This window comes from Macadamia integrifolia, chromosome 10, assembly GCF_013358625.1.
Source record: "Macadamia integrifolia cultivar HAES 741 chromosome 10, SCU_Mint_v3, whole genome shotgun sequence".
Taxonomy (NCBI): Eukaryota; Viridiplantae; Streptophyta; class Magnoliopsida; order Proteales; family Proteaceae; genus Macadamia; species Macadamia integrifolia.
The window spans coordinates 25,638,236-25,662,140 of NC_056566.1; the positions used below are offsets into that span (position 1 = coordinate 25,638,236).

At 38.0% G+C, this 23,905-nt stretch overlaps 1 protein-coding gene across 4 annotated transcripts in view; it reads right to left on the minus strand.

The window, feature by feature from the left end:
- The window catches only part of LOC122091624 (tyrosyl-DNA phosphodiesterase 1), a 79,124-nt gene that overhangs the window by 294 nt on the left and 54,925 nt on the right, over positions 1-23,905 (minus strand). For 2 of the 4 annotated variants that reach the window (XM_042661646.1, XM_042661643.1), the window contains 8 exons: positions 22,833-22,922; positions 14,157-14,291; positions 9,405-9,554; positions 2,907-3,010; positions 2,168-2,221; positions 1,964-2,054; positions 282-362; positions 53-203 (listed from right to left, as the gene is read on the minus strand). In XM_042661646.1, coding sequence (XP_042517580.1) covers positions 53-203; positions 282-362; positions 1,964-2,054; positions 2,168-2,221; positions 2,907-3,010; positions 9,405-9,554; positions 14,157-14,291; positions 22,833-22,922 — 856 coding nt within the window. Of the gene's footprint in view, positions 1-52; positions 252-281; positions 363-1,963; positions 2,055-2,167; positions 2,222-2,906; positions 3,011-9,404; positions 9,555-14,156; positions 14,292-22,832; positions 22,923-23,905 lie in introns of all 4 variants that reach the window. The other 2 variants (XM_042661645.1, XM_042661644.1) reach the window with 2 other exon arrangements.

Sequence of the window (23,905 nt, forward strand, 5' to 3'; positions counted from 1 at the left end):
ATGAACCTGGGGGAAAAAGATGCTCCAATTTAGGAGGAACCACTGCATGTACCTTCAGATGAGTATGGCTGTGGAGGGAGCTCATAGGGTACAGGCAAGGGAATTACTTCAGAAGATGAATCTATACTCTGGTTTCCTCGCCAACAGAGTGTAACAAGTTCTCTTTTGCGCCCTCCAGCATTTTGTGATGATCCGCATGTAACCTGAACCCACAGGAGGACCAGCATTATACTAACAAGAATCGAGTGCTCCTGAAAATTATATTAACATAAACCCATTACCTCTGAGGAACCACCATTATCAGTGCAAGAAAATAGATAGCCACTATCTTTAGTGGAAGACGGCAAGAATAGCACCCCTAGCTGAAAAGATTTCCAAAATGTTATCAATCACTAAATGGACCACAGAGGTAGGTCTCGTTAAGATGGCAGAACCACATACATGCTTCATGAAACACAACAGAACTTTGAGAGGCCCCACAAAGGATGCTTTATGATAGGACCTCTGAAATTGCAACAAGTAAAATGCATATAGGGTGGTTCGTGCCCCACGGTGAATGAAGCAGCATTCCTTTTATTCATCCAAAAAAAAAATTAAATTCATCCAAAAGAAAACAAAAAAAAAAAATTGCATATAGGGAAGGAAGGGTTAGGAGTGAAATATTTGGGAGATGCAACACTCTTGATTGAACTTAACCATCTAATCAAAAGGTGACACTGATTAGCTGGTGATACAGGAACAAGCACGTCTGAAATTGCATCAAATGAAGTATTGGAACTATTCTCCAATGACTTAATCCGGTCCATCTGAATGCCAACATGGTGCACTACCTCTTGAATAATCAAGTACTCCAAGGCCATGCTACTTAAGTGCAACATTTAAGCAAGAGCTAAAACTTGGCAGCCAGAGAGAGTTCAGGATCTTGGGTTCTAGGAATTCTCCAGTTCAATCATTTGTGCTTATGAGTCTAGTAGGACCATTTGAAATGGTTACCCTTTTAAAAGGAAAATTAAAAATTAGAATTCCATTTTTCATTTTTCTTGAAGAGAAGAGGATAATGCAGGTGAGTCTGAAGATAGCACTTCGTGCAAAAATTGCCAAGGCTAGGACTGATCAAAATCCATTTTATCTTCCTGTCCATGCCATCTCTCTTTGTCCCATCCAACACATGGTCTTCATTACTCGTATACAAAAAATAATAAATTTATACAAAATATAATAAGATGCATCACATGGAGTTCAGCAGTAATTAGTAATATAATTTGTTGACATAAGTTTAGATGTTAATGTATGCCATTCAAGTAAAATAAATAAATAAATAGTTGAATCAATAAAAATCGAAAGGGGATTTTGGGCATGTCAAACATGAACTGGTAGAAAGTTGAAATTTGATGTGTCAAACCATGTAATGGTTCAGAAGAATTCGCTTTAATGTGTCAAAACATGTAATGGTTCAGAAGAATTCGCTTTATGGGTTTCAGCCATGTCAGTACTTTGCTCTTGATTGTCCGCTTTCATATACGATTGTCATCGATATCCTTTTTTTTCCTTTAGAAAGTTTTATTGGAAAGGGAAGAGAAGTGGAGGGAATCGCTCACAGGTCTGCTGTGACAAACAACAGACTTTACCAGTAGGACAAGCTGGAACCTTCGATTGTCATTGATGTCTCACTATTAACATTAAGGGAGAGAGTTCTCCAAGCAAGCGGGCATAGAGGAACATACCAATGAGGTGCGACGGAATGGTTTCATACTTCAGAGGGCAGCGAGGTCGTTTTATGTTTGTGTGTGCGTGAGATTAAAGTTAATCATTGTTGACGAAAACATCATTAGTTACAATGCACATCGAAGATCCATGAACTGAATATGCTAATAGTCAAACTTAGCTTCAAACTCTAGAAGAAACCAGTAAGTGGGCCCAGAAAGTTCAAATTGCATATGAGTGCCTAGATCCAAGGACATACCTCATAAGAACGGATCATGAGTTGCGAATTATTCTTCTGCAGTGCACCCCATGCGGCTTTGCTGAGATTTGCTGAAGTGAGTAGAAACCAACTGTTGCAAGGTCAAAATTTAAAACCTGCATGATTTAGAGTACCATCCCCTGCTGAAATGTAAAGTATGAAAACACCAAAAATCAGACAACAGGTTAAAAATAAACTTCTTACGCAAGTTTTTGACCACTGTATCGTGTATATGTCTTAATATGAGGCATCGCACGACTGTAACATCAAATAAACATAGTAGTAAGTATCATCATGAATGGATAAGCCAGAATTGTGAGGCAAGTCTCAAAACAAATATGTGCATGAACCAGAAATGTTGAATTCAAACTTTTACTAACTGCAAATTACGGATAAACTCAATCTAATTAATAATGAAGCTACACCTATTTAAGAAATTAGAAATAAACAAATTCCTACATCTACCACTGAAAGGATATAACAGAGTGTTACATGGAATTTAATACCAAATTCCTAAAAGAAAGTTGTGCGTTCAACTTCCCACCATTTTTTGAGTCACATTTCTAGAATTAAAATAAAGGAATATCTTAGGGGAGTAAACAAAGATCAGAGCTCTTTATATTGGAAGAGAAAATAATTAAGACTTCACTGTTAATGAACCATGCCCCATTCTCAAGCAATTAAAAGTTATTCGTGTCTGCTAAATTCAATGTGGATACACCCCATGACAAAGCTATTCTGAAAGTATTGGTTAAGACTTAATGGTAACTCCTTCCAGAAAATTTTCCATTGATTCATTAAGACCTCACTGAGTCTATGCAATAGGCCACTGAATGAATTTATTGTCAAAAAGAAGGGGAGGGGGAGCTCTAACTAGATGGTGTTGGACTGAAATCTATTTGTCAAGCCCTTGCTGAGGATAATAAATTAATAATTACAGTACCAGCGGCCAGTATGAGTAGCTTTCCATTTTGCCCAATACTTCTTCAGGAAATCTTTTTCCACATTCTTTTGTGGGCTTGGTATGGCATTACCAGCTGCATAACCCTGAAGACCAGAGATTCAATCTTCAACAAAGAGAAGCCAAAACTAAGCAAAGAAGAGATTAAGAAACCTAGATACACAACATGCATAAGCAAATAAATGTTCAAACCCTACTAAGCCACCACCAACAAAGCATTACTGCTACAGATGAAAGAACCTGATTCACTAAATCCCCTATGACTGTGATGTCGAACAACTACTTCACAGACCCTCTCAACAATTTGGTCAAAGTGAAAGCAGAAATAGAAGGGGAAAAAATTTGCCAGCATCACTAAATTAAAAATAGCATCCTTGAGCCTAAGCATGGTTTAAGATCTCGGCGAACTAATATCTCGTTTTTTCAAAAAGGCAAGATGAGATGTATGGCAAGTTATAAAATGTACAAAAACTCGACCAAGATCTTGCCTCTATCTCGCCAAATCTCACCTCTCTCTCCACTTTTTTGAAGAAAAAACACTAAGGAGCAAGGATTTTAGTGGTTTTGCTTGAGGATCTCCATTCCTACATTCATTGATGCTTAAAGAATAGAGAATATTACCTCCTCATCCACATTTGGAGTTACTTTAATTTTCAATGTATATGAATGTGACTCATCAGTCATCAATGTTAATTGTTAAACAATTAAGTAATTATCTATGATGTCTTTTAAATTCTTATGATCTTGTTGTGTCATGTGTTGATTGTAGAGTGTGGATTGTGGAATAGAGCATACTGGCCTAGAGTCTGAAGAGTCGGAGACTACTTACATAGGGTATGAAGTCAAAGTACCATTTTATGTTTGATTTTTAAAAAACTAATGTTTACATTGTGTTTAGGAGGCCTAAAATAGCGTAAATACCAAGTTTCACGGGCTACAAAGGCCATATGGCCACTGAGACCAACCACCAAGTCAACCGAGAAAAAATACATGATCTCAGCGAGATCTCGCCAAATCTCTCTTTTTTGGATCAATGAGATGGGGGGCGAGAGAGATCTTAAACCTTAAGCCTTAGCCTATCTTAAATATAACTGCGAATGAAGTGATTGCAATGCACCACAGCCTAACAATGTATACCAAATGATCTAACCACATAAGCTAGCTTGTCCATCTAACAACATCAATCTAAAGTGTCAGACTTACTTCTGATGTCACAAAGATTACCAATCATCCATCATGCATCCACACACCCAAATAGGGATAATATAGAAGAATCATTGCCAAATTGATGTGAAGCACAGTACCCTTCACAAAGTTAACGGTTTTGGTCAAGTAAATTATCTAATATCACATAATGAAGTCCATTCAAACTTAATATTCCGTTCTCATGTTAGCCCACAATGCCAAGGTTCTTCACCAAATACATTAGGGCAAAGTTTTTAAGTATCCTTCAGTATCAATCGATACTAACCGATACGTATTGTATCTTTAAGGTACTAATACGATACGACACCGATACAATAACTCAGCTTTTTCCCAACTTATGAGGTCAGCTACATAGATCCGGTCAAAGACAACAAAAGAAAATGTGGAAGTAAAAGGGGAAGAACACAAACACAACAAATAAGTAAACAACACAACAATTAGCCTTATACCAACTTAATGGGGTGGGCTACATGGATCCATACAAAACAAATTTGAAAAAAAGGCTATACAAGAGTTGAGGAGGGGAGAGATGGGAAGAGGAGAGATGAGAGAAAAAAATATGAGTGTGAGAGGGAAGAGGCGCAGCCCAGAAGTTAAGAAAGACTCAGCTAAATGGGGTCGGCCACATGGATTCTTGCTCTTCAGAAGGTTTTATCTAAGGTCATAGTGTGGACAAAACCAAGGCTCTGCATGTCATTCCTCACCACTTTGTCTATGGTCATTTTAGGCTTGCCCCTAGCTCTTTAGGCTCCTTCAATCTGAATCCGATCACTCCTCCATACTAGGGCGTCCTTAGGCCTCCCTTGAACATGACCATACCACCTTAGATGACTTTCACGGAGGTTATCATTGATGGGGGTCACTCCCAAAACAGATCTAATATGCTCATTCCGTATTTTACCCTTCCTAGTTTTACCGCACATCCATCTTAACATCCTCATCTCAGCTACACATAGTTTGCCAATATGACTCTTCTTGACTGCCCAACATTCTGCTCCATACATCATAGTCGGACGCACAACAGTCTTATAGAATTTTCCCTTGAGCTTTAGGGAGATATGTCGATCACATAGGACTCCTGATGCACCTCTCCACTTCATCCATCCTACTTCAATCCTTTGTGAGATATCATCCTCTATGTCACCTTTTTTATTTATGATAGACCCCAAGTATCTAAAACAATCATTTTGAAGAATATCTATCTCATCAATTTTCACCATATCATTATCCAACATAGAGTGGCTAATGTTACACTTGACATACTCTGTCTTCAATCTACTAATCTTAAAACCTTACACTTGACAACAAATCAGTAAAGTCTCACCTAAATGGGGTTGATTATATGGATTCTTGCCCTCTAATCAGATCTATTCAAGGTCATACTTGGGACAAGACTTAAACTATGCAGGTCTATCTTCACTACATCTCCTATGGTCATTTTAGGCGCCTACCCCTAGCTCTTTTAGTTCATTCAATCTGAATTAGATCACTCCTCCTTACTGGCGTGTCCCCATACCTTCCTTGAACATGACCATACCACCTCAAATGGCTTTCTCATGGCTTATCATGAATCGGGGCAACACCTAAATTAGCTCTAATATGGTCTTCCTTACTTTATACTTCTTAGTTTTTTCGTACATTCATCTTAGCATCCTCATATCATCTACACATAGCTTATCGATATGACACTTCTTAAATGCCAAGCATTATGCCCCTTACATCATAGCCAGTCTAACAATTGTCCTACAAACTTTTATTTTAGCTCTAAAGGAATACGTCTGTCATACAACATCCCGATGCCCCTCTCCACTTCATCCACCCCACTTTAATCCTCTGTGAATTATCATCCTCTATATCTTCTTCTTTACTTATGATTGACCCTAAATACCTAAAATGATCACTTTACGGTACCTCTCTCTCCTCAATCTTCACCATTTAATTATCCCACGTAGTTTGACTAATGTTACACATCATATACTTCGCCTTCATTCTATTTATCTTAAAACCTCTAATTCCAAGGTCGATCTCCATAACTCCAGCTTAGCATTAATCCCAGCTTTTGTCTCATCCACCAGAACAATATCATCAGTAAAGAGCACACAACAAGGAACCTCATCTTGAATATTATTGGTTAAATCATCCATGATAAGCGCAAACAAGTAAGGGTTTAAAGCAGATCCTTGAGTAATTTGATAGAGCACTGATTTCAGACTGACTGAAGAAGGGAGGCTCTCATCTTGCCAATGGATGTTAAATGCATTGTAAAGAAAATGTGACAGCATTTCATTCTCTCATGAGTTCTGTAATAGTAGAGCTGGTTTTGTATGTTTGACTGGTCTGTATTAAAAAGTTTTGGTACATCTATCATGGCCAAAATGATCTCTACACCTTGGATAACAATCCAAACGAATCTTTCATGGCCAAAATGATCTCTACAACTTGGATAACAAGCCAAATGAATCTTGGAGGCAAGATTTCACAAAAGGTTATTCCACTTGCAATTACATGGGGATTATGGCAAGAGAAAACCAGTCTAGAAGCATGAATTTATGTGCTAACGTGTGGCCTTTCTTAGTGCAATGGGATCCAAGGATTAAATTATCGGGTATTATATCAGGGATTTTAAGAGACGTCTCATATCAAAGATATGCAAGATACGCATAGAATGGTCCAGATACACATGGAAAATACACTTTTGGAGCAAAAAAACACTATAAACAAGAAATATAGAACATGTATCATATATAAAGACTAAAATGGAAAACAACATATAACGAGACAAGTGCACTCAAATAAAATTGTTATAAAGGATGAGGTTTCTTACATATGCTGATATACAATATATGTATATAAATTTCCCAACTCAATATCAATTACTTTTTGCAAGAAAATCTTTTCATTCGTTTTTTTTTTTTTTAGGTTAAACACTTTTTGAATTTCTGAGAAATTTTAAAATCTATGAATGAATTTATGCAATAATTCATATTTAATGCAATGTTTTAGTTTGTTTTTACCTAAATCCACTCAAACAAAACAAAAAAACAGAAGTAAAAACAAAGATTTGTGACAAAAAAATACGAGTTTTTTTCAACTTACTTGTCTTGCACTATGTTTAGCTTCAATGGATATTTTTATGCTTCAATCCTCTAAACATCAGCTTGATTGTAGATTTTGAATCGTTTTCTATAGATGATTCAAGGCCCCAAGTCAGATAAATGAAAAGGAGATTGATTGTGTAGTTGTGTTTTAAATTTTGGAAACTTAAGTATTGCCAGAGAAAAGAACATGCTATGTTTCGAAAGTGAGGACGGGTTCTATGGATACTTATATTTAAGTATCAGAGTGTATCTTCCAATAGTTAGTGATATAGAATGAGCCAATATATATCGGCTGATATGATACGACACGGTCTGATACTTTAAACCATGCTGGGATCTTATGTCAAAGGAATTTGAAGGAATGGGAAGATGATGAAGTCAGCACAATGTCATGAATATTTATTAATCATGACTCCACTTTTCTCTCCCTCGCCAACGGCTCTATTCCAACAACTTTTTTCTATGCTTTTGACCTTTTGGGTGCACCATAAGAGCCCCCAATGAGAATTTGAGGACGGCTTGTGGTGAGTCCCACAGTTGGGTAAGTCCCCAGGACACCCATAGTTATGTGGTCTCCTTTGACCCTTGAGTTAAGTAGTCTTTTCTGACCATGTTATACCATACTTGGATCCTCATTTTGTACTAAAACTATTCATTTTTTTTTTTTTTTTATTTTCCTTTTGAGTTGCATCAACTTGGTAACAAAGCATGTTCCTATTCTCGTGACAAGCAAGCTCCAAAATCAATCCAAAAACCAAGAAGCGAACTTAATGATGGAGAAGGTTCCCAAGGATCTCATCGCCACTATGGTAGACAAGAGTAAACCTCTAGTGTACGACAAAGCACACAGGAGGATCACCTGCATCAATTTGGCTCTTGCTAAAATGATGACCGTTTCAAATTCAAGGACGAGTTCTTTCAAGTAGGGGAGAATGATAAAGTCAACATGATGTCATGAGAATTTATTGCTTATGACTCCACTTTCTTCTTCCTCTCCAATGGCTTTATTTCATAGTTATTTTCCAATGGCATTTTTCTCTCGCCTTCTATATATATTTGTATTTTTAGCTTTAGAAGAGTAAGCAAATGCGTATTTTTATACTTCTGGGGGCGCATGTGAGGCCCAATGTGTGAGTTGGAGATCCTCTTGTGGTGAGTGAGTCCCCAAGAGAGCAGAGATCCAAAATTTTCGAGTCCACTCTGAACTTTAGTTAGGTGGTCCTCTTTAACCCTTGTTATGTTGTATTTGGTACCTCCTTTTGCAATAGAACTCTTCTTCATTTTTTATATTACTTTGCATTTTCATTTTGAGCTACATCAGAATTCAGAAAATCTTTTGGGAATCTTTGGGGGCATCATTGATTTTTTTTTTTTTTTTTTTTAGTTTGATTTTTCTTTAAATACTACTCTAGTGAGAAGTAGATACAAATCTCGCTTCAGCTTGCCTATAAAAGAAAATGAAAAAGAAGTTGAAGAACTACTAAAATATCCTTCCATGGTTCCACCATGATTATGGGGGGCCTAGTATCCAGCACTTGGTAGCCCCTATTTGATTGTCACAAGTGCATAGACTGCAAATTAGACATGGCCAACCAAAAAAGAGAATTATGAATTAAAAGGTCATTTCCATATTATGCGATTACTAATTCAACTATTGAAGTTCTTTATTTTGGTGCAAAACTAATTTCATCTTCCTCCTAATTTTATAGCTAGCCATGTAATGAAAAAAAAACTCTTCTAGTTGCTTATAAAGCCCATCCAAGCTACTTAAGCGTCTCTGTTGTAAAGCTTCAACAGTCTCACCAGAGTCGAACTTCTATGCCAAAACTGCCAGATCAAAGCGATGACTGTAAAATAACCAATTATGCATCAATGTTAATTCAGTTCCAACAAATTTTTTAACCAATGCTCAACTGAAATATGAACTTGCAGGTCAAACAGACAGAGCCTTGTTTCAGATACAAAAGGAAAGGGTATGAAGTAGAAAGGACTCAAGAACTACAAAAATCAAGATAGATTAGGGGGGAAAAGATAGGTAGTTGTATGTTGTATTAAGTATCAAGTATTGGAAGGTAAGGTGATGTGTCAAAATATTCAAATCCACTGTGGGGAGGTGGGGAGGTGGGGAGGTGGGGGGTGGGGGGGAGCAAAGGAGGAGGCCAGCTGGTGTAGTTACCTCTAGAGAGCCCCTAACATCTTCCACAGTGGGCCAAATTATCAATGGTTTCCCCAAACCCAGAGGGGTTTTATCATCTGAGAATCCTGCAGACATAGATGTTGCTAACTCAGCAATCCACTTCTCATCCAAGGAACCAAGGGAAGAAAACTGCAGTAAAGAACTAAAGTTAACTTTCAATCAAAGACTTACCACTAGATCAACTCAGAAAGAATGTGCAAGACAGAAAAATTTTTAAAAATGGGCCTAAAATAAGCCTTGGGTTGGGTTTTATGCCTGTTGGGCCTTTGGTCCTACGGGTTCCCATTGTAATGGACCAATTAAATGGGCCTAAAATATGGGTAGTGTGTAGAAATACGAGATTTACTTTATTACTTTAGTTAAAGTTCTATTTCATTTTATAATTGTTAATAAAATGATTTAGTTGAGTTGGATTAGGTCTTGTGGTTCAAAATCTCTACGAGACCTCAGAAATTTCGGGTTTTTTTTTTTTTTTTTTAACGAGTCGAGATGTGCTACGAATTACAGAAAGGTAATCATCTCGGTCGCAATTTCTGTATCTCGGCTGAAATTTGGGTACCATCTCTGTGAGATACTGAAACCGAAATGATACCAACCAAGGCTTATAAATACTCAATCTCGTTAGGGGGGAGTCGAAATTTCGGCTCGTCCTTGCATTTGAAAACAAAATCACTCCATTATTCACTAGTTTGCCACATCATCACATCTATTGCCTTGAAGATCACTCCAAGTTAAAGATCTACACATTTCAAGCTTTGGAAAGGTAAACCACTTTCCCCGATACCATTTTTTTTTGAAATAGTAAAAATAACATGTTGGATAGGGCTAGATTTTTATATGTTAGACACTAGAGGCCGATCTATAACCTCACAGAGTCGAAATTTTTTTTTTCATAAATATATTTTTTTTCTGGTTTAAAAAATACATTTTCCATCATCATAAAATGTAATTTTTTATGGATAATATAACTTTGATGGAACTCAATTAAATATATGTTGAGGTATGTTTTGATCATGACTTAGATGCATTATTTACTTGTTTTACTATCATATTATATCTTGTTCTAGCAATATTTCATAAAATCTCCAGAATAGTTCGACAGTTGCTGCCAAACAAGGGTGCAACTCTAAAACATTGTTAAGTTATAATATTTTTGCAAATTTAAGTTCTAAGAATGTTTATTGACCTTAAAACAAGCTCCTCACCAAGTTTCAGATCATAATATGACCACTTGACCATCGAAACAGTCAACCGAGTCCAAAAAAAAATATATATATATATATATATATATATATATTCACCCAACTCGCCGAGATTTCGGTATTTCGGTGGTTCTAAAACCATTGAAACGAAATGAGATTTCGAACCTTGGTTTTAGTAGCAGTAGACTGCCTCCAAGGTATGCTATTGGCTGGAGGAGTTTTAGGCCTAGTTTCATTCCTGTTTTAATATTCTATTTAAGCATATGTAAGGACCATGCCCTGTACACAAATTTGAGTAGTAAATTTGGCTTGTTGCCTTTGGTTTTGTTATGATTCAGAATGCCCCCTGTTGCAGTGATTTAGTAGGCTCCCTTGTGGTCATTATAGGAACCCTTGGTGGTTATTCCACTGTTGGGAGACTGGTGGAGCCCTGCAGATCAGGTGGTGATTCCTGATCATATCCTTTCTATTTAGTTTCAGTTTGAAACACCATTCACCAAACCCCCCCCCCCAAAAAAAAAAGAAGAAAAACCTATATTTCCCATCGATTTCTAGTTTCCTATTTCAACTTGGATTTCTAAAAATCTCCTTGTTTACAACTGATCCCTAAATTCCGATTTCAGTTCTATACTCTTATTATTAATTCTGAACTTTGTGACAGTCTCAAAATCTGAACTTCCTAATTAATACCGGAAACTTGTTGCAACTAAGATTTGTTAAATCTTCAGATTTCTGAATCTGTTTTGGCAGTTTTATTCCTACTATCTATTACTGGCTATTCAAATTAATCACCGGTTTGATCCCCATTCTGTCCACACTGATTCTGCAGTTGTTAAGCTATCCTTCCCCAAGTAGGATTGTTCATAAGTGCAAATGTGACCATCAGGTTATGATCACATTTTGCAAGCTGATCTCCCACAAGATTTCACTGGTTCAGGATTGGGATTGCAATGCTGAAGTACTAAATTAATTGGTCATAGCAAGTCTTGGGTTTAACCAGTCAGTCCAGTCTAGGTCAGTCAGTCCAGTCTAGGTCTTGACACCCCTAATACAACTCAGCCTTATCCCAATTAAATAGGTTCTGTTAATTGGATAAGGGTAAAGACAAAACAAGAATAGTAAAAAAAAAAAAAAGGGAACACAACACAACAAATCAGAAACATCTCACCTAAATGGGGTCGGCTACTGGGACAAGACCTAACCTATGCATTTCTTTCCTCACTACTTCCTCCTATGGTCATTTTAGGCCTGCCCCTCGCTCTTTTAGTTCCTTTATTCTGAATCAGATCACTCCTCCTTACTGGAGCATCCTAAGGCCTCCGTTGAACATGGTCATGCCACCTCCAATGACTTTCTAGGAGCTTATCATGAACCAAGGCAACTACTAAATCAGCTCTCTAATCTAGGCATTCTTTACTTTATCCTTCCTAGTTTTGCTGCCTATCCATCTCAGCATCCTTATCTCTGCTACACATAGCTTATCTAGATGACACTTCTTAATTACCCAATGTTCCACCCCATACATCATAGCTGGTCGTACAACAATCCTATAGAATTTTCCTTTAAGCTTTAAAGGAATACGCCAGTTGCACGACACTCCATATGCACCTATCATCCAGCCCACTTTAATTCTCTGTGAAACATCCTCTATATCACCTTCTTTAATTATGATTGACCCCATAATCAGGCCCAGATATCTAAAATAATCCCTTTGCAGTATCTCTCTATCCTCAATTTTCACCATTTTGTCATCCATCATAGTGTGACAAAAAAAAAATTGTACAGGAAAAAACATAAGAATCCATCAGCTGGGAGACTAAAAAGGAAGAAAAACCCACAACCACCTTGGATAAAAACAAAGCCCATCAAGTTGGGGAAGCCATAAAAATCTTTTACCCACAACTCAAAAAGGGGGAAGAAGAGCGAGCGGATTGAGACATCCAACTAACAAAGAGATTCTGTTTTAAAACAACAGATTACAATTCCTCAAAATGTAAAATGGCAGCGTTTGATGCATAGTTGTCACGGCGTCAAATCGATCCAAGGCGGTGGAGGGGTGGCTAATCGATTTGGCGATGAATGGCCCATTATGGCATTGCCATGGCGGTCAAATCACCCATGTTTCATTTTTTATTTTTCCTATCTTCTAAAGTTATTTACTTATTTAGTATGCTACTTTTTTATTTCCCCTATTTTCTAAAGTTATTTGGCATGCTACAAACCTACAATATATACCATATAACATATAAAACCAACATTAAGCAACATCAAATCATCAAATATCAACATAGCCCTATCAAAATCACCCTGCATTTTACAAAAAAAATGACCGCTAAGTGAATCAGGCGTGACCTGGCGTCCATGGCGGTGGCATGGCAACGCGTATCGGCCAATGGAGACCGCCATTTGTGAGTCACATAAATCGTAGCACTACCATGAACTTCTTTGTCTGCCAGGATGCCAAATCGCCGCCTTGGCGACGCCTAGGCAACGCCATGACAACTATGGTTTGATAATAGCATGAGACTTCCTTATATTTGAGAAAGGATCACTAAGAATGGTACCAAATTTATCATATTCTTCATGTACTTAATGTTTGGATCACTTAGGTTAAGCCCATCCATTATGTTGTAACTTCTTTCAAAACGATTATGATTTGGAGTTCATGCTAACGGCCTGAAGTCTGTTATTGTGTCTTCTTTGTCAAAAGGAAAGGGAAAATAAATAAAGTTAGCAGCTTAAACCCAACCTGCACATACCATCATCTTCATGGGTATGTAGCACCACATCCACAGATCATGTACACAACAGGCCTTATTTCAACTGCTTGGGTTTCGGCTACAGAAACACTCAACTATCTAGTGCAATATTTGGCTAAAAACACAGACCCTCTACTTGAAGAAGATGCTGATTCCTTCCCTCTCGTGTTCTCTCAATGCTTTCATCTCCAATGCAAGTAGTTATTCTGCATAAACTGATATATTTTCCCTCCAAACATGAATTTTTTTTTTTAAATGATTCCATATTATTGGCTCAGGACAATACCGTGACTGTTGGCCATGGATCAAAACGCTTGATAGCTTCTTGTTTTACTAAGCTTTTTATAAGCCTCAATGAAGAAGTGAAAATTTGTTCAAGTTAAACCTAGACAACAATACAGGGCACCCTACATGTCTGAAGTGACTGTACTTCCCAAGAGGAAACAGAACATTTTTGCAAGCAGAGGCACCATCAACAAGCCATATTAACTTGAAAGATCCCAGTATGAGGTTTTCATTTGCTATTTTCTCTTGGCTGAATCAGCTAATAGATTTTTTTAGTGATGCCTAACCAGTGGTTTCCAACTGTTTAACCGTTGAATTTGAAACAATCAATGATGTTCAATGTCATTAGGAATCTTTCTTCTACCACATGGTATTATAACCTACTAACCTTTTCAGGCATGCATGAGTGTCAACTGTCAACAGAAATTACCCATGTTTGGAAAGAAAAAGCACCACGCAAACATCAATAAAGAGGCACATCATACCTGATAAACAAGAGGGGATTTTTGAAATTCTTTGTCAAAGACAGACTCCTGCAGAATAGTACGTAGTTTCATATGCCCCCACTTTTTCAGGTTGGGACCTGTATGATACCCAGGGACAGATGCAATCAGCCTGACCTGAAATTAGATATAAAAAAAGATTAAAAAGAGTGAACAGGAAGAATACAGGTTGACAGTAATAAACAACAACAAACTCAACCTTATCCCAACTTAATGGGGTCGGCTACATGGATCTAGATCAAAAAAGTATGTAAAAACTGGGGTCTAAACAGAAAAGGAGGGTGAAAAATGAATATATAAATAGACAAATAAATGATGAATAAAAAAAAAATTAAAAAAAAAAAAGAAGAAGAAGAAGAAGAAGAAGAAAAAGAAAATAGGAGGTGGTAAGAGGACACCCCAGCAAGCCAGGAGATTCTTAGCTAAATGGGGTTGACTACATGGATCCTTGCTCTCCAATACACTTTATCTGTGATCATACTTGGTACAAGACCCAAACTATGCATGTCATTCTTCACAACTTCTCCTATGGTCATTTTAGGCCTGCCCCTAGGTCTTTTAGCTCCCTCAATCAGAATCATGTCACTCTTCCTTACTAGAGCGTCCCAGGACCTCCGTTGAACATGACCATACCATCTCAAATGACTTTCTTGAAGCTTATCACTGATTGGTGCAACTCTCAAATCAGCACTAATACTTTCATTCCGTGCTTTATCCTTCATAGTTTTTCCACACATCAATCTTAACAATTAGCATCCTCATCTCTACTGCATATAGCTTCGCAATATGACACTTCTTAATAGCCCAACATTCCTTTAAGCTTTAAAGGGATACGCCTGTCACACAGTATTCCGGTCACACCTCTCCACTTCATCCATCCCACTTCAATTTTCTGTGAAACATCATCCTCTATGTCACCTTTTTTACTTATAATAGATCCCAAATATCTAAAATAGTCACTTTGTGGTATCTCTCTTTCCTCAATTTTCACCATATCATTATATATCATGGTGTGAGTCGTGTGACTAAAATTACACCTCATATACTTCATCCTCGTCCTACTAATCTTAAAGCCTCTTGCTTCCGAAGTTGATCTCCATAACTCTAACTTATCGTTAGTCTCTTCTTTTGTCTCATCCACCAAAATGAAATCACCAGCGAAGAGCATACACCACGGGACCGCATCTTGAATACTCTTGGTTGGCTCATACGTGATCAAAGTAAAAAAGATACGAGCTTAGGGCTGATCCCTGATGTAACCCAATTGTAATTGGGAATTCCTTGCTCTGACCTCCCATAGATCTCACACCAGTCATAACACCTGCATACATATCTTTAATTACATCCATATACTTATCGACACCAGTCTCTTCATTAGAACATGCCGGATTAAGTCTCTAGGAACTCTATTATAGGCTTTTTCCAGGTCAATAAAGACCATATGTAGATCCATTTTGCTATCTATATATTTTTCCATGAGCCTCCTTAATAAATAGATAGCTTCTGTTGTGGATCCACATGACAGACATATAGCCAAATTGGTTCACCGAGATACGAGTCTCTCTTCTCAAACAGATTTCAATAACCTTCTCCCAAAGTTTTATAGTATGACTCATTAGCTTTATGCTTGTATAGTTATTACAGCACTGGATATCACCTTTATTTTTGTAGTTTGGGGACTACAATGCTTCTACTCCATTCATCTGGCATCTTCCTTGTGTCCATGATCTTATTAAACAGATTGGTTAACCAAAGTTCCCCACAAACTCCTATGGTCTTCCACACTTCAATTAGAATCTCATCTGGGCCTGGTGTCTTGCATGCTTTCATCTTTCTTAAAGCTTCTTTAACTTCTGCCGCACTACCCTTTCGTACATATCTATGTAGTGAGGTATCTTGTGGAACATTGCAATTATTCGACTCATTTCTACTTGAACTATCTCCATTTAGTAAGTTAAAATAAAAAATATACTCATCTCATCTCTTCACAATGTCTTCATCCCTTACCAACAATCTTCCACCCTCACCTTTTATACACCTCACTTGGTTGAAATCTCTATTATTTTTGCCTCTCATCTTAGCTATCTTATAAATAGCTTTTTCCCCCTCTTTCATATAAAGGTTGATATAGAGATCCTCATATTTCTTTGCTTTAGCCATCCCCCCAGTCTTCCTAGCCTCATTTCTAGCATCATAATACCTCTTTTTATCCTCTGTTCTCTTAGTCCTTTGCCATGTCTTAAAACAGTCTTTCTTGGTCATAATAGCAACTTGTACCCCATCATCCCACTACCAAGTCTCCTTAGGGGCATGACGACTACCCTTCGCTTCCCCTAGCACATCTTTGCAACCTTTTTAATGTAAGACATCATCTTGTTCCACATCATATTGGTGTCTCCCACAAAGTCTCACTTTCCTTGTTAGACCACAATATCATTAAATGTTTTTAAGTATTTCCCTTTTAATCTCAACCACCTTATCTTAGGGTGCATCGGTTCTAACTTCCATCTCTCCTGTGTATTGAGGCGCATATCTAGGACCACCAGTCTATGTTGGGCGGTTAGGCTCTAATCAGGAATAACCTTACCATCCTTACACATCATCTTGTCTGCCCTTTTAGTTAGTAAAAATTCTATTTGGCTGGCATGATTCCCACTTTATATGTAATCTAAGTGTTACTCTCTTTTCTCAAAGAAAGTGTTCACAATGGACAAATCATATGCCACCGCAAAGTCTAGGATTGAGGTCCCCTCCTCATTCCTCTCCTTAACCCTGTAAACTCCATGGACATTTTCGTATCCTCTACGATCACTCCCAACATGCCCGTTCAGGTCACCTCCAATAATAATTGATTCATCTTAGCCAAAACCCTAACTAACTCATCCATGTGTTCCCAAAATTGACGCTTACAACTTTCATCCAATCTTACTTGGGGTGCATACGTGCAAACTATATTGAAAGCCTCTTTCTCCAGTTTGATGGACATAATCCTATCTCCCAATCTTTTGACCTCTACTACAGCATTCTTTAGATCCGTGTCTACTATTATGCCCACTCCGCTTCTATTGCATTGATCTCTAGAATACCACAGCTTGAAGTCATCCAACACCTTAGCTTTGTTACCCTTCCATCTTGTCTCTTGGATATACCTTAGTTGAAGTTGACAGTAATAAACACTAAAAGTAAATCAGAGAGATAAGGAATAGAAAGGTAAACCTTTGAATAGTCAGTAATCATTTTGAAAATTGAACTAACGATATCTTGTAAACACAGGGTGGGATGCAATTCAAACGGACTCAGCCTGAAACTGAAGAACTTTGGGCAAGGGCTAAAAAATCACAGCCCAACCTAAGGTCAGTTTGGGCTTCAGTTGAGACCTCAGGCAACTGGTCCAATCAAAGCTTGACAATATCCACTATGGATTATAATATTAGACAAAAACATTTGCAAGAATGGGACCAAAATCTTCAGTAAAGTCCTACAAGTGATGCGAGTGATGTTTTCAGAGAATAATCTTGAGTCTAACTCTCAAATGTTTATTCCAACACTTTAAAAAAGGATATCTATGCTGCAATCAGAATTCAGAGCCAAACATGTGACAACCTGGCAAAATTCAACCAAATTAATACTGTATTTCGATTGGGTTCAGCTTCAACAGTTCCCTTACTTGGGTCAGACATAATTGGACTGACAGGACTCAACTAGCCTAATTAGCAGTCTGAACATAATATCGTTAGTAAAAAGAAGAAAAAAACACATTACCATGACCATTGATGCAATCCTGAGTGAGTTTGAAAACCCATTATGGGATTGAAACGGGCCCACCCAAATAATAAATGCCTCCAAATTACTGGTTGGGTAGCAATTCTGTAATTAATCAGGACTATCAAGGGCCTCTTGGTAAATAAAAGGGCTAGGGATACAAAGGGGGTTCTTAATTAAAGAACAAGGAAAAGCTTGGAACAAAAGTAAGTTAAAGGGATACGTAGGAATAAAGACAAAAGAGAGGGGTACCAAAGGAAGTTGAATGAATAGAATAAAATAAGAGAATATATTGTGGAGGGGAAGAAGAAGAAGTCTTCAACCTTCTGACAGAAAACAGAGGCAGAAAACCAGTCTGGTTTCGAGAGAGAGAAATGTTTCAATACAAGCCCTTTCAAGGAGAGATTGGAGAAAGATTACAACTCATATCCCCCTGAACTGTAAAATAAGGGTCATCCATATCAGCAAGTGGAGAAATTTTTGAAGTCTGAAATCGAACCCAGTAGCAAGCACAAGACCATACCCAGTCAAGGGTCTGAATCTAATCCATGGAGGGACCTTGGGTCTGGGATTTGGAGGGATGAGTCACTTAGGGGAGAAGAAATCCAACTGAAATCTGGGAGTGAAAGAGAGAAGGAATAGGAAGATCGAACTTGAGATGGAGGTGATTGTTGGTACGCTGGACAGGGGACCGAAGATATAGCGTTGGAAACCCACTAGGAAAACAGAACATAAAGAAGAAAGAGGAAGAAGGAAGAGATGAACTATGAAGAACACTCCTGCGATAGCAGGTTCTGGAATGCAGGGAAGAGAGGGAAGAGACACGGGGGTGTTTAGTGCTCTTCACTGCTTTCGGTGACAGTTGAATGGTTCTCGCTCAACCTCATTATGACCTGGTCCATGTGGTTGTGGGGTCAGTATGGGCATGCAGGACTAGTCAGGCCGAAGCCTGAATATCCGTCGTTAGCACACAACAACAACAACAACAGAAAAAGAAAAAAAAAAAAAGAGAGGGAAGAGAGAGAGGAGGACACACAAATACAGCCCACGAAGGCACACTCAGACAGAACTCAATATTCCATTTTCAATCAACTACTAATTGTGTTGGTCATATCCATAAGAATAAGAAAGACTCCAAACGGAAAATGGAAACTAACTCGATGTAGGAAACCAAAATAAAATAGGAAACTTGAAACAGTTGGAATTTAAATTGTAAGCGAAAAAGAGAACAAGAGGGTATACGAGAGTAGAAGGTTGAAGGCGAAGAAGAAGAGGAGGAGGAGGAGGAGGAGGAGGAGAAAAATGATGGTAGAATGTTGTGAGTGAGAGAACGGGCTCACCCATACCTATATTGCTTTACTAACATGATATAAGGAATTACATACACCACCCTAGGGAGGAAAAAGGTAAAAAAGGAAAAATACAACATAAGACAATAAGATAATAAACCAGTTCCAAGTACCTGATGTAGATCAGGCTTGTACAAGGAAGGGGCTCCTGGCCCCATCGAACCAAGTCCAGCCTTGGTCCAGCCAGGCCATTCCAGCCCCAACGAGCAGCAGTTTTTCAACCCAGATTTGGGTAGTTACTTGGTTCCCTTTTTGGTCCTTCAGGCCAGCTCAGCAGCAGCCCATCTGCCCCATCGAATTAGCCCCTATGCAGTCCAGCTGGAGCCTCTAGAAGTTTCCCTATTAGCACCATCGAACCAGCTGTCCAGCATTCCAATTTACAGATTTACTTTCCATTCTTGGAATCCTCCACAGCAAGGCAACCTCCTCCATCGATAGCATATTTTCCCAACCCCTTTTTTTCAAAAAAGGATCTTCTTGAAGCCCCATACAGCTGTCCATTATTGTTGAAAGCAGCTTCCAGAGAAGAGCTCCAGCAGCTATCGAATTGGCCAAGATAGCCTAGGATTTGGTTTCTATTTTGGATTGTCAACTTAGTTTCCTATTTTCTAACTTAGGTTAGTTTCCTTTTTAAGTTCAGTTGTCAGTTACTAAATAACTCCTACTTGGTTAGCAAGTTAGAAGTAAGTTAGGAAGTTTATTACCAGCTCTTAGTTTCCTTTTTTATTTCACTCATGTAAGCCTATAAAAGAGGCATCCATCGATTGTACTCAGTTACAGAATTGATTAATGAAAATTAACAGCTGCTATTGAGAGGTGAGATGCCTAGCCCATTGAGGGGTGTGATACCCAAACTGAGGGGTGAGATACCCATTCCATCATTCTCCTTCCACCCTTCTCAACACCTCCATCAATTCTCTTTACTTTTCTTAATTTTCCATTTATTCTACTGCTGAGAGAGTGTGAGTTGATCATGCTTGAAGACCGACAGCCTTCTCTTGATTCAGATTGAAGACCAGCAAGAAGACCTGGTTCGACCAGCCTTTGTCAGGGTTTGGAGGGTGGATCAACCAAGGCCAGATCTCAACTCCCTTAACCCCACTTAGCCATCTCTTTTGGGGGTTTATTCCTGATCCTAGGAGGCCCACTCGACCCAACTTTGGTGACCAACTGAAGCTCCCATCATCTGTGCTTGAATGCTGATCTTAGTGCCCTAATTGGGAACCTCTTCTCAGATTTCCTAAACCAGAGATCAGGTTACAAAACCCTATGGAGGGTATGATCAGCACCATAAGAGGAGCATTCCCTTAAAAGTTGAACCCCATGAGAGCCCTCCAGCCAGCAGGCTCCCTCCTATTCAGCCAGATTTCTGTGAGTTCCTTTGGTCCTCTGATCTGTAAATCAGATCTGGTCTTTGGGTTGGAGTAAGAAGAACAACTGGGGTTTGTTCACCTTAGTGGCCATTCTGTACTTAAAAGAACAATTGAAAATTTTGGTAAATAAAAGGGCCAAGGATACAACAGGGTTCTTAATTAAAGAAAAAGGAAAATTTTGGAATGAAAGTAAGTTATAGGGATATGAAGGAATAAAGACAAAGGGAAGGGGAATTAATGGAAGTTGAATGAATAAAAAAAAATATAAATAAGAGAGTGTATTCTGGAGGGGGAAAAGAAGAGTCTTCAGAATCTTGACAGCAAACAGAGGTGGAAAACCAGTCTGGTTTCGAGAGGGATAAGTTGTTCGAGATAAGCCCTTTCAAGCAGAGATTTAAGGTGAAGGATTACAATTTACAACCCCTATCCCTCTAAACTGTAAATAAGGGTTATTCAAATCTGCAAGTGGAGAAGAAATTTTCAAGTCTGAAATCGGATCCAGCGGCAAGAACAATAGAAGACCTGGTCAAGGGTCTGGTTCCCACGAATGGAGGGACCTTGGGTCTGGGATTTGGACACCCCAGGTGGATGTGCGGAAGGAACATCCAACTGAAATCTGGTAGAGAAAGAGGGAATAGGGAGATTGAACTTGAGATGGAGGTGGTTGTTGGTACGCTGGACAGGGGACTGAAGTTAATACGGTTGGAAACCCAATAGAAAAACAGAAAATACAGAATAAAGAGGAGGAAGAGGGGATGAAGAACACTCCTGCGATAGGAGGTTCTGAAATGCATGGAGGACAGGGAAGATAGAGAGTGGAGGGCACACAAACACAGGCCGTGTAGGCACACTCAATGAAACTCAATATTCCATATTTTAGCAACTACCAATTGTGTCGGTTACATCCATATAAATAAGAAAGACACCAACAGAAAATAGAAACTAACTCAATCTAGGAAACTTGAAACAACTACTATCACCTCAAAAGTAAAAAAGATTACAATATTATTCCCAAAATAAAACCTAGATATTCTACTGACCCAAAACCCAACTTGGACCAGGTTCATCTCCATCTGGGATCCCGAATAGGTTCCTGCCCATCCACAGAAGGGATATTCTAGCTATAATCAATCTAAATTAATATAGAGTAGGATTTGAGGCACATAAGTTCAATTTTTTCTTTTTTTTCTTTTTTTTTTTTTTTTTTTTTGTTGGGGGGGGTGGGGTGGTTGGGTTTCAAATTTCTATTCAGCAATCCCATTCCTTCTTTAAAATCCAGGGCCTATATGCACAAGTACCAAAAGGCTTAAATCTTCCATCTGCGGCAATAACATCGAACCAGAAAAAGCTTAGAACCAGAGACATGAAATGCAGGGAAAAAAAACTTTATTTTGCCATATGATATTTGGCACGAGTAAAGCGACAAATATTATATGTTTAGACTTCAAAAATTCTTTAATCAATTCCATGATATCAAGATTAAGAAGAACAAACAGCATTGTGCATATGAAGATGTAGTTTATCTCCTGCATAAAGCCTCCAAGGGATAGTTAAAAGCAATAATTAATCAAAAAACAAAACAACCTGAGCATTATATAAGATAAGAAGCTAATAAGCAATGGCCACTAACAGATATAATTGGGGGAACTTCCAGAAGCTAAGTACCACAACAAATCCTATATAGATTAGGATTTTAGTTTTCTCATATGATTTGGCCCTGTCAAAGCTTATTGACAACCTCAAAATTTTTCTAGTAATTACTTATTAAAATATCTTTTACCAACACCCAGCCCCCCCCCCCAAAAAAAAAAAAAAATTATTAAAATATCCATGGGCCTCTCCTATGCATTATGCCTTGAGCAGCAACACAGTTTTATACCCTCAATGTGTTCATATATAGACCTCAACAAAGCAGTCATCCATGACAGGTCTTGAACAACAAAAGATGTAGGATGCTGGTTAAAAATGGGAGGTTAGTCAGACAAGGATGAATCAAAGGATAATTCGGAAAGAATGGGATTTAAAAATCAATCACTAGATTTTTTCATGATTCCATAAAAGCAAAAATAAGCAAAAAACAACAATTATAAGTAAATATCAGGGGAAAAGAATCATAAGATAATAGTGATAAAATCATTAATGACAACTTCCAAATTAAGGGAACAGAAAAATACCGCAGCACTGCTATAGTTGAACTTCTTAAAGAAAGATGAATTGATGGTGACATTGCCAATATCTGGCAAATTAACACTGAATTCAGGCCACTGCAAAGAATTTAAAGGGAATTAATAAGCATTATTTACCCAGAAGCAATCAAAGGAACACAAAAAATATGTTCAAGGAAACCAACAATGTCACCAACATCTTTTTCAAGGAAATTTTCATGATGAAGAATTATAAGATTTCCACCATGTTACTGTTCAGGACCAGCTGATTGCTACAGGAGCATAGAAGATTTACTGACCAGATATTTGCTTATTAACCATCCTCAATTGTTTCTAGAATCCTTATGAACGTTGCATATGGAAGCAATGCTGCAGACTTGATATTTTAAAGTAAAAGCAAAATGCAGATGTAACTTTTAAGTATAGGTTGAACAGCTCAGAAAAACTTCAAGAAAATCAATGTTTCTATATAGATGGAACTTCTGAGTGTAGGTTGAATTATGGAATACTTTCAAGAATTTCCATTCAGGTTTCTGAACTGAAAATCCAACAAACGATTAATAGGTTACTTGAGAGTTGGGAGGGACAACTAAGGGATTAAGATTAGCATAATAATAAAAAGGTAAGATAATTGGGCATGGACAAGTATTAGGATATGTTGCCGATATATTAAGAAATGAAGCAAAAAATCAGGGATTTCAAGAGAGGCCACTTAGGGTTGAGAGTAGGCATTCAAGAAGTAGAAAGCTACACTAAATATTTTAGGGCCTAGAAAAGACATCAGGCGTGATGACAGAAGAAGAAGAAAAGTTAACAAGGTTTCACAACTAGGAACTTAAAAGATCAATCAGAACTATAAAATAAATTATCAGAAGCCTAAAATATATAACGTGTTAGCACATGCAGTAGTTTGATTGCTGCTAGCATGGTGTGTCAGCACACAGTAGTTTGATTGCTGCTGATCGTAGACCATCCAACAAAGGTTTAGAGTTAGGCTTTCTTTGTCCTTATCATAGACCACTCTGTAGTTTTCTCGCTTGCTGGCTTCCTTTCTATAGACTCTATTGACCCTCCCCCCCCCC